This window comes from Rhinolophus hipposideros, assembly GCF_964194185.1.
Source record: "Rhinolophus hipposideros genome assembly, chromosome: 16".
Taxonomy (NCBI): domain Eukaryota; kingdom Metazoa; phylum Chordata; class Mammalia; order Chiroptera; family Rhinolophidae; genus Rhinolophus; species Rhinolophus hipposideros.
Genome location: NC_138062.1, coordinates 40,755,784 through 40,768,071, shown reverse-complemented (window position 1 = coordinate 40,768,071; position 12,288 = coordinate 40,755,784). Strand labels below are relative to the sequence as shown.

The 12,288-nt window shown below is 36.5% G+C and overlaps 1 protein-coding gene across 2 annotated transcripts in view; it reads left to right on the top strand.

Moving 5' to 3' along the window:
- Positions 1-12,288, top strand: part of PPP2R2A (protein phosphatase 2 regulatory subunit Balpha) — a 72,881-nt gene that overhangs the window by 44,617 nt on the left and 15,976 nt on the right. For both annotated transcript variants that reach the window (XM_081077668.1, XM_081077667.1), the window contains one exon: positions 5,310-5,407. In XM_081077668.1, the coding sequence (XP_080933794.1) occupies positions 5,310-5,407 (98 nt within the window). The remainder of the gene's footprint in view (positions 1-5,309; positions 5,408-12,288) is intronic.

Sequence of the window (12,288 nt, the reverse complement as noted above, 5' to 3'; positions counted from 1 at the left end):
GTTATGTCTTTGTATCTACATAAACCGTATTTGTTATTTTAATGTTAATATACAATTATATTAACATACAAGAGCAGCTGTTGAAAGGCATTTTCTGGAAAGGGCCAGAGAGTAAATGTGTACAGCCTGTCCCAGCTATTCGACCCTGCAGCCAAAGACAGTATATAAACAAATGGGCATGTCTGGGTTCCAATAGAACATTATTTATAACCCATGTAGTAGAGGTTACTTTTATATTGCTGATTATTGGATGTTTGAAGTATGTTTGACTCTTTATTATATATGGAAGTGTGTTTGACTATTATATGGGTAATACAGTTATAACCATTTCTGTACTAATTTTAATTGGTTTCTTTCAAATGATTTATTTGGGCCATAGTTCTGAAATGGAATTATAAAATCAATGAGTAACCCATTTAAGTACCTCACCATGCAAGAGATGAAGTATTGAGAGAACTTCGGAGCTAATAATGATTTGGTTACTCAATATGTAGTAATTATTGTTAATTACTACCATTTGTATATACTGTTTATTAATTTTGTCTCATCTGATTTTTATACTGAGATTATCATTTTTGAACCCTTGACTATCTGGTTGTGTCCTATTCTATCTGTAGTATTATAGCCCATAAGAAATGGAGAAGGCAGGTAATAAGAAGGGAACAGTGTGGTGTGCCCGATGAAGTAAAAACTGACCAGCAGTACATACTGTTGTCGTTGTTCCCACCACCACCACCAGTTACCGTTCCACCCCCAAAAGAAAAAGTTATTTCACCTTCTTAGGACGAAACCCAAATGCTGATGGTGTAGAAAAAAGAATTCCATTTTATATAACACACTATAAATTCCTTGGTTTTTACTAACAGTATGTAGAATTTAACAACAAAGGATAAAAGCATTACGTTTTCTTACCAAAAATGTGAGTGTGCCTGTTAAATGCTGCCTTTCTGGAGCGCTCTTGGAGGTTGGCGTGTGCCTTGTGTTGGCTTCATGCACAGGAGAGCCGTTGACTCATGTTCTGAAGGGGAGCCCTTCCTTTCATTATATTAAAAGGTTCTTGTAGAATCTTAATGCAGGCACTTTTTCATTTTAAAATAACATTTTCATTGGCCAAGAGAAGAGTCTTACTTTTCTCTTTAAAGGAGGGAGTCTTTTGTGCTTTGGTTTTGGTGCCTTGTGTTGGTGGTTTGGAGAACATGACCCTGTTGATGTATTACACTGGGTCCTGCTTCGAGTTCCCTATTCTGGCTCTGACGGAGGTTAATGTCTTTGCCTTTTTAAAGCATGTTATCGTTACTTTCATCTCAAGAGTAAAGTGTTCTCAAGTAGTCATAGCTTTCATTAATAGTTTGTTTTAAAATTCTAGTATACAGGATTCTAAATTCTCATGAAATGCATTTGTATTTTCAGCCTGATCCTCCTGGGGCAACCATCGTGTAAATAAGGTAGCTTTATTTTACTCAGAGTGCATCGTTGAAAGGTTCAAAATTCTCTTTGTTCTAGCATTCTTGGCTTTGCAATAAAAGTTAGTGTTCACTCTGAAATAAATGTTTTAGACCTAGGCCGCCTGGTATGGTGGCCACTAGGCATATAGTGCTAAAATTAAAAATTCAGAAGCCCCAGATGGCAAGTGATGACTGTATCGGACACTACAGATATAGGCAGGGCTCTTCTATTATAACAGAAAATGCTGTTGAACACCACTATTGTAGACTTTCTGCAGTCATTACTATGTAATTTTTTAAAATAGCATAGGAATCAGCATTACAAGAATATTTTCTAGGAATAGATTTATTGTTGTGTTCAAAAACGTAGATAACCAGTATTTGGCCAGCCTTGGTTGTCGGGGTATAGCACGATGTGGGAGCATGATTTTTAGAGCAATGATTCCTCACCTTTTGCACATCGGTATGGCACACTGAGATACACAAGCTGCTCACCGTGGGAGGTTTCCGATTTGGGTGCTCTGCAGAATCCCGGCAAACTGTAACCCCTTCTAGACTCACCACTGTGCAGTGGCACATAGGGCTCAAAGCTCAGTTTCACAGTGTTCTCCGTAAGTCATTCCTGGATGTTTGTTATGGTCTATAAGCATAATTTTGTTTCGTTCTCCTTTTTATTCATGCATTTTACATGTCATATTCCCAGTGAGATCTTGTGAGGTCTTGGCATTTTACGACTCAGATAATCTTTAAAAGCATCATCCATGAAACTTAGAGATTTAATAGGTGCTTATGTGCATGGTGGCTCACACATCCAGAAGTTACGGTGTTTCTTTTCTTTTTTCTTTTTCTGGGGGAAGGGATGAAGGAACACCATGACATAGTGCCTGTGTAAATTCTATCATACAAACCAGGAAAATAACTCACCTCTCTGAACTACGGCTATCTTAAATGCATACAGTATAAAATCACAGCAAGAAGGTCACGAGTCCTGACACCTACCCCGCCCATATATAAAATGTCTCTACACTATTTAAGTAGTGGCTCAGTTGGCTATTTCTAAAATTTTCTTTTTGTTCATTGGCTTTTGGCAAGATAAATAGTAACAACTACTAGTGTTTTAAGAAAATCTACAAATTGAGAAAATGGGATGCCTTTCACCCAATATTTCTCTTCCTCAGGCGTTTATGCTGTAAGCTTTGGTTCTTGTCCTTTCCTGATCAGCCTCTCTGGATACTGTAGGCCAGTTGTCTCTGGGCTTCCTCAGCCTATTGCAGGCATTCTTGCTACAAAGCTGGATCAGTCCTGAACACATCTCGCTTTACTCTGGAATTCTCATTGTAAAATAACCATTCCGGGGATAAGTGGTGACACAATATAAGAGCAAATGTCTTATTATTCCTGTTGGCAAGTTGCAGTAAATGACTGGTCTTTTTTCTTCTTCTTCCTTCTCTGTCCCCACTCCCCTCGTCCCTGAGGCACGCACGAGTGCGTTCTCTCTCTCTTCCTCTTCTTCCCCTCCTGGCCACGTTCAGTGACTGCGCTATAGCTAGCTATGAAGTCAGTACTAGCTTCAGTACTTTGGGGTATTGTGCCTGCTGCTTTATTACCCGATGCTTGCTCTGTCTTGTAGGAGTAATGTAAGTGTGGAAGCGCCACCACCACCCTCACCCCAAATCTCCTCCATCCTTTTATTATAATGATCTCCGTACTGACTTAATCACCTTTAGATTTGCTCCTGTCCACCTCACAGGATGATCAGGATGACCCCCTGTTAGAAATGGAGCCCATCGTGCAGTACACCTGCCCCCCCCGTTTTTCATTCCTGCTCCGCAGAGAGGCTAATCGCTCCAGGATCATTCACACATCCTTTATTGAGTTTTAGCTATAACAGCTCATCTACATAACAAGGAGTTGTAATTTCTTTAATTCAGGTGAATGCCAAGTCTGGACCTAGGAAAAAGATGAAATAATTTAAATACTGAGCCAAATCTCCCTATTATTCATTCCATTGGGTGAAGAGGAGAATAAATCTGGTGTTGGTGTCACCTATGAGCATTTCACCAAGCCAGGAGCATATTCTAGAGTTCAAGGATAGGTATTTTTGCTGCAGCATGATTTTTATATTCAAATTAGTTGCTTCATTTGATGGGTAGCCACAGAAGCCACAAACTTATCAATGGCGTGGGGAAAATTGGCTGACTTGGATTTACAAGAGAAGGAATTTGTGTCTCCACAGTGATGGTGTCTGAAGGATTGAATTTAAAGATAACTTACTGCGTATGATTTTTACCTCATTCCCTAATTTTTAGAACCTAACCTTCAAATAAGATGTGATTCCCTGTATTTTGTGTAATGTTGTCGTTTCTACTAATTTTCTCTCTTCAGCTATACTCTGCTGAGCTTTAAGTCAGAGATGAAGTATGTTTTTAATCCTTTTGTTCACTACAGAAATCAGTACGGTACAGAGCACCTCATGCAATGGCTTTTAAGTACCTACTGCTGCGGCCTGCAGAGTAGTCCGTTCATTGTCTTACACCTCTGTGTTATGTACGCATGCAGTGTGAACAGTGCGTTGATTCTTTCTTCCCCATACTACTGACTGTGGTGGGCTCTCGGGCTCAGATTTTTAACCTGGAGGTGAGATGCTGTCCACACCCTCTGAAATTGTGTGCTAATTTTTGTGTGCACTTAACTGTGTGCAATATCTTGGGAAAGCATGTGTAACTTTGAGAAGGGTCTCACAGAGTTTCAAAAAGGTAAAATGCCTGGGTTGTAGATAATGGCAGATGCAAAGAAAGGTTTCCAAAACCAAATGGGACTTGGAAAATATCACTAAAAAGAAAATTGTAAAATACAGGTGATGGACAGATTATTGATAAGCTATATTGGTCAGTAAGTTTTTAAACTTAAGGTATATAGTGTTCTTTATTATCTAAAGTCATGTTGTTAAATTCTTAGAGGGTGCTACTGTAGACCAGAAAACAACCTTCTCTTGTAGAAAAAGTTGACTTATTTATTTAAAAATGCATATGATAATCTTTCCTAATTTGGCATAATGCTTTATAGTGAAGAATTCATTAGCAACAATGGTGACTTGTCCAGTGTAATTGCTTTATTTTAATGCCCAATTCTGTAACTTATATTTTTGTTCTTAGCAAAATGGCTCTGGTATCCAAAAGCAAGGAAAAATAACCCCGATAATTTTATTTGAACTTGTGTGAAGTTAGCACCAACTTTGGGTGCAATGTTACTGATTCTAGTAAACCCCACAATGTTTGGGAGCCGTAGGAAGAGTTGTGCAGCCTGAAGGTGCACAGCGCAAAGCGTTTCTGGTATCAGTGTGTTCTTTTGCAAACATTTGTTTAAGAGGCCATAATTTGAATGTATTAATTCATGACTTCAAATTCCATCTAAAAGTATTTTTATGTTTACGTTTTCCCCCATCTTAGTTATATCTGCCTTAATTTTAGAGGCCATCTTTGGGTTGGCATAAAGGAGCTTATGAAAAATATATAAGAAAGAAAATTGTCAAGATAATTATTAATGTTTAATGACATTATAGAATGTTTCACAAGTTGTTGATTTCTTTACATTCGTGAATTTAATGTAATATTAATAAACCACTAGTATTTATTTTTGTTGTGTTCCTGTTTGTTAAACTGGTGTCATATTGGTTTATTCTGGGGAAATGTTTTTTTTGTTGTTGAGGTGAACCAAAGTATTTATAAAGAACTTTAGATTTACTTTATTTCTGATGAGAGGTTGATAGATTTGGGATATGTTAGGAAAAACATGCTAAGTTCTACAAACCTAGTGAATTGGGGGATAAAAGCTAATATCTTTTTGTTTGTTTTGATTATACAGCAGATATAATTTCGACAGTAGAATTTAATCATTCTGGAGAATTACTAGCAACAGGAGATAAAGGTGGTAGAGTTGTCATCTTTCAACAGGAGCAGGAGGTAAGTGTTTAAAGTTTAATATCTAAATTTCAGTTTGCTGTTGGGACTAGAGCTTGTGTTGCACTGGAGAATACCATCAGAAGATAAATTGGCAGTTTTTAAAAGAAGTGTCTGTTTATTGAGCAGAATATCCAAGGTATAGATAGCCTTGTTTCTCTTAGTTTTGTGTTTCTGTGTGTATGCACTTGTGTATGTGTTGTTTTAAAATTTAAAGCATAATGCTTTAACTGTAAAAAGATTTGGTTAGAGAAAGGGATGGGAAGTGATGGAATAATGCTAGCGATTAACCGGTTTTAAAGCCTTGGCCCTCATTGTTTTCCTCTGAAAACTTCATAAAGCAAAATTGCTTTGCTCTCTTCTCAATGCTGAGTTTGCTGTGTTTTTGTGTAACTGGGAGAGGGAGGCTAGGAGGCTAGCTTAAAGAAAAAGCCACTCGATTATTTTGATGTCAATTCATAGTAATACTGTTTTTCTGATTTAAATTTAAAGGGTTTAAATGAGTTGGATATATATGTATGTAACGTAATGTATAAGTTCAGTACCCCTTTCAAGGTGACGTTGATTTGAAAATTGTTTCCTTTTCTTTTTGAAGAAAGGAATTTCTCATTGCAGAATCTGCCATTAAAGTGGGTTTTGTTTTGTTTTAGGTGCAAGAGTTAGGCACACTTGTAAATCTGATTGACAGGATTTCTCACTAAAATTTTATGCTAAAGAAAATTTGTCACACTAGTGTTTTCCCTTACTCTCCCCCTCCATTTGTAGATCAAAGTTAACTCTTTAAAATCATTTTTGAAACGTCCTGGCCCCTCTCTATCTATAATATATTCAGAAAGAGTTCAAAGTAATGTGGATAATTGTAAGGGTTTACAACTAGATGGATGTCTCAGTCATAACACAGAGTTAGGTTTTAAAGGATTGTGAAGTTCCTGCAATAAGCAAAGACTCTAGTAATAATACTACTACTTTGCACTTCTATAGCGCCTCTGACCTGAGGACCTCAAAGTGCTTTACAAACACTAATGAATTAATCCTCAAACACCCCCGTGAGGTAGGTAATTTAATTTTAAAAGAAATGATTCATAGTGTCTGCTTAGAAGATGCACATACACTAAATGTGTCTCCTTTTATTATTATACTTGGTTGGAAGAAAATACGAAAATAAGACTCAAGTTTTTCTTGACAGAGAATGTTCTTTTGGGAAGGGGGATGCAAAATCAGTTTTCTGTTCCCGTTTTCAAGCAGCTAGAAACTTGACTATAAGAATCTTGAAATACTTGGAAAGTTGAAATGGAACCTTACAGATCATTACAATTTTCCTGTATGTACAAGTGAGAAAGCCCAAACGTTAGGGGATCACTTGATTACTTAGTGGCAGAACAAAGAACTAGAACCCAGAACTTCTGACATGTCATTTTTTCAGTGTCTTGGATGCCTTTCATGTTACATAACCAAAATGTGGGTGTTAATTTTGCTAATCGGAATTTGGAGCTGGCTTGCCCATAGACATTTTCTGCCCTAGAATGCATTTATTTTTAATGAAAGTCAGTGGCTTTCTTCACTTTGGTTTTGTTTTAAAGAAACGTGTTTGGAGAAAAACATTTTAAATTAATTTTGTTTCCTAAGCAGTTTCATCTTGAAGGATAATACGCAGGCTTAACATTGAAGGATTCTGAAAGAGTCTACGTTTTTAATGAGGGCTTTATGTTACTTTAAAATCTAGGTTGTTAATTAAAAGCTAACTGAGAAATATTTTGCTTGAGAATGAGGTCATTTTCACCTCCTCTAGACAGTGGTTTGTTACTAAAGTCGAAATTAAATGTGAAGAAAAATGACTCAAATTTAATAGAGATGTGTGCTTTAATAGGGGTTTGAGAAAGGTAGTCAGAGTGATAGCTTAGTATCTTCCTAAAGGCTGTCAGTGATATACTGAATTGGAATTTAAGGTCTAACATGGAGTTACTGAAACTGTTAAGCATTTTCTTGTATCAGAAAATAAGGCCAAAAAATTGAAACAATAATCATTTCCTGTGATTCTCTTCTGAAACTTCACTGCAAATTCTAAAGCTCTAATATCTAAAATATATACTCTCATAAGAAGGAATGAGCAAATAAATGACCGATTCTTTGAGAAGGGCCACTGATAGAAAAGAAGGACTTCCTTTTTTTCATCTATCATTCTTAACTGTATTTAAGGATTTAAGACAAGATTCATTATCTAGAACCTCAGGTTAGTATCATGTCTTTTGAGAATTACTTAGTGTAACAATCAGTATGTTTTTTAAGTGATAGGTTAAAACACGGTGATAGTAATAATTGAGTTTTCCTCCCTGCAACTTGATCTTCCTATTATTAATATGGTGCATTTTACACCTAACTTATTTTCTCCATTTTAAAGCCCTCTCTGTACTGGAGCTTCTAATACAGTACTGTCTTCAGGACAATCTATGTGTGCGTTACTGATTATAAATGTATGTACCTTACACTTCTAGAGGCACCTTCATTTCAGTACCTAACATATGTAGGTTTTTCGTATGTATACATCTGTAAAATAGTGTTACATTTTGAAAAGTGGAAGAGAACTTAGAGATGGTCTTTTCCTAATTTTTAGATAAATTTTGGGGGAAAATGTAATATAACAGGATTATAGTACTTGGTTTCATAGCAAAGCTCTGTTATTAGAACTTGGATCTTTAAATTTCAGTCCAGCTTCTTTTAACAACCACAGCTATTCTAATACATTCCAGGGTCCACTGGTGCCTATGCAGTGAGCACTTCAGAGTCTCTGATGATGCCAGGCTAGCGCTGTTTGCAAAACACAGTGGCATTTGCACTGTTGGAGCTTTATCCTCTCACCTTCGGCTTCACGTTTGGCAAGCGTTCCTGGCAAAACTTCACTTGCCTGGAGACCAGAATATTTTCACCCAATCTTTTTGTTGTCCTTACTTAAGAAAAAAGGTCATACAGTAGCAGCAGTGAACCTGCATGTCCAACTTTCACATCTTTAGCCCACCTTTCTGTCTCACTTTTACCCTTCAGACATGGCAGGTCCCCTTGCCGTCATTTTTTTGGGTATCTCTTGCTGCTTGTCCATCTATCCCCCAAAGAAATCGAGTATTCATTTAGAGGGTCTTTATTCAGTTTGAGTATATTTCAGCCTGGTGATCCGGTAACATTATTTTGCTGTCATTTAATAGTATTTTTATAACTACTATATTTGAATGGTTTTTTTTTGTTTGGCAGAATCTCTGTGACAGAAGTAGATCATGTAGGGAAATGAAGGCACAAGGGTAAAGTGATTTGCATGAGGTATCATAACCCACCGTGTGGTCAGTAAGGGTTCCATTTGTCTTTACTAGTTTATTTCCCAATTACAGTTGGCATACAATATTACATTAGTTTCAGGTGTACAGCATATAGTGATTAGACATTTGTATACCTTCCAAAGTGATCATACCAGTAAGAGGTCCATAGTTTTGATATCTAATCCATGTCTTGAAATAGGTGACCCATCTTACTAACTTGTTTTCATAGTTTATATATAATAGGTTTTGATAACAAAGTAGATATGTGATTTTTTTTTTTTAATGGACAGTGAGAAAGGTGGGGTGAAGGGAAGGTATTCCTTTTTTTCATTTCTTCCTGTATTCTTTCTAGATTGTTATGCTGCCTTTATTTTCTGTATTTGAGGACTGATGATGGTAACTTGCTAGGATTTCTTTTGTATATTTTTTTGTTCTTAATGTGATACTCCTAAAATTCCTTAACAGGATATAGAAGAAACCTTAGAGAACATGCTTACTACAAAAGACAGATGGTACTGTTGATATGATTACATTCTCTTTCTAAATTATTTTAAAAGACTAGAATGGGGCTCAAAATCAACAAGATGCAGTTTAACAGTGTTCAATTTCATTTATACAAAGGGATTGATGTTTATTTAAGGGGAAGAACAGGGTGATGTGGCAGCATTCACTTAACATGATACTTAACTGTGTGCCAATCAGAACAGCAATTTAAACATGTCGTGGGGAACGGTCGAAGGGATCGAGGCTGTGTAGCCAGAAGAAGAGACTACGAAGCGTCTTGATATTTAGGGATTCGTGTGGAAGAAGAGATTATTTTGTGTATGGAAATAAATACACAAGAGTTGAATGGCCATCTGTCAGGAATACTGAAAAAAGAGCACACAAGAAGTTTAAGAAAATACCACTGTGGTTTCTTCCAAATCAGAGATCTATAAAATAAGGTTCCTTTTCTAAGCTACCATCCCTTAACTGTCTTCATCCTACATTCACTCTCTGATCTAAGGTTGTGTTTTTCAGAGTACAAAATGTTAAAATCACCTGGGGCATGTTTTATAAATGCAGATTCCTAGAGTGCACCTCAAAACCACTAAATCAGAATTTCTGGAGGCCCAAGAATCTTGACGCTTGCTTTTTTAAAAAGAGTCCTTTGAGGGCTTCACCTGATAGAAAATGGAAAATTAAAATTGTCTGCATTCCAATACTCGGATAATGACAAAAACTCCAAAATATAATTTCAGGTTTATATTATCTAAAAATACTTTTAAACAGTTTTCCCAAGGTAGATTATGCATATAGAAAAATGCACAGAATCCTAAGTGTACAGTTCCATGAATTTTCACAAAATAAACACACTTGTGTAGCTCACTCTCCCCGGATCAGGAAATGGGATATTGTTGGCACGCCTGAAGCCTTCTCTGACCTCTCTCGTTGCTATCACCCTCCTTTCCCAAAGCTAACTGTGTTTGTTTGGCTTGTATTGAACTTTATGTGTATATGGTACATTCGTAGAAATTGAGGGAAAATTTACAGGGTTCTTAACCTTTTTCATGCTATTGATACCTTCAGTAGCCTGGTAAATTCTGTGGACTTCTCAGAATGTTTTAGTTGCATAAAATACATGGGCTTATTAAAGAAATAACATTGAAATATGTTTTTCAAGGTATGTTAAAAAACATTGAGTGATGTGTTTTTGTGCGTGGACCTGATTTGTAAAACATGTCATTTCTATAGTGACAAAGACACGGGTATTGATAATACTATGCTTTGTTGCCTACATCCATAATTAAAACAAGTGCCGAATTTCTGCTACAGAAGAGTGAGAATAAATAGGTAAATTTCCACCATATCCAAGTTCACAAAGTCCCTGGGTTCTATCCATCTCTATCCATGGGCCCATGAGGGTTGGGTAGTCTGTGGGCCCCAAATTTACAACCCTTGGTAATGCAGTCTCCTTTTACCAGTAAAGAAACTGGGAGCCCAGACAACAGGTTAGCTCATCCAGAGTCGTACAGTTGACAGAGGTGAACCCTTCCTCTAGAACCCATGTGTCCTGATACCCTGCCCATAGCTTTTACCATTCTGACCTGAGTGTAGCGGCAGTTTATCTCATCCTTGGTTCTTTGTTTTGCTTCCCTGAATTATGTGGACCTTAATTTCTACTTTTGACTCAAGTTTCACATACGTTTTAAGTTACTTGAAGGTAGAGATTCTGTGTCATTAAATCTGTACCTCTAGGACCCCTTGTGCATAATACTTATAGTCTTACTTAAGTTTAAAACTCGGCATCCATATTAAACACTGAATTGCTATTTGTTACAGTTTTCTTGCACAGTAACATAAACCTTTTGAGACTGAGTAATTTTTAGTGGGAGATTTATGAATGTCTTGTAAAGTGGTATCAGTGTATACATATTTAATTAACTGGGTTATCTAATTTGGTATGAGTGCAGTAATGAGACAAAAGTTCTGATGTTTACCCTTTTTGTATCCCCAGTGTAGATTATGTTCTGTGGTATGCTCTGCATTCTTGATATTGGCAAACCCACTCAATAATAATTGATAGTGCTATCTGAAGGTCAAATATAACTGTAACCATGAATGATCAATCCAGATAATCAAGCTACTGGAACAAACAACCAAAACATATGCTTTCAAGAGGATGATTCAATAAGGTTTTCTGTTTATGTGGAGAATAGTAATAACTAATGGGTTATTCTTAGTAACAAGTAATGTTAAACATTTCATTTGATCATTTTTGTTTAGAAGAGTTGACTATCAATATCTTAAAACTTTTCTAATATGTTCTTCTTTGAACTGGACTTTGAATATTTTGAATGGAAAGATTTTTAATCATGTGATGATAGGTTAAAAGATGAAATTCTGAACATGGTTAGAATTCTCACTTTTGCTAAGGTATTACTAGTGTTACCTGAAGAAGTTCACAAGTCGTCTCTATACCCAATAGATTAAACTATATTCACTCACAGTGGCACTAAATGAAATAAGTAATCCCTGTGCACTAAGCTCATAATATAAGAAGGCTAATTTCAGGAGTGTAAGCAGTTGTTGATGGGGCAGTGGGGTGAGGTTTGCTGGATAATGCTGAATGTGGACTTAATGAGTCATAGAGCTCTGTAACTATGGAGTTGGGATGGGAGGTAGGGTCAGATGGTGCCATTACCTTTATTGAGATCTCTTAAAGAGATTTTCAGCAGTGAAATGACCTAAAGGCAGGCAAAAAAAGGGGAAAAGAGAAAGACTATATCTTATTCAATAACTACCTGAGAATTGACCCTAGTGTGGGAGGGGAAAGCAGATGTGCCTCAGCCAGCTGTTTCTGGCAAGCTTTTCTCATTTAATCTTTACTTTTTAGATGAGCACCTTTAGTTAAGGATGCCCAGGGTTTTGTTTTTTATTTTTTTGTTTCTTATCAGTTTGTATCTAGACGATTTAAAATATAATGATAAATTAGTAATTGAATTGATCTGTGTTTCAGTGTCACTTTTCCTAGTGAATTGGGCTAAATCATTAGACTTTATTTAGCTTTTCCCTTTTTTTCTTTTAAGCTTCCTTATT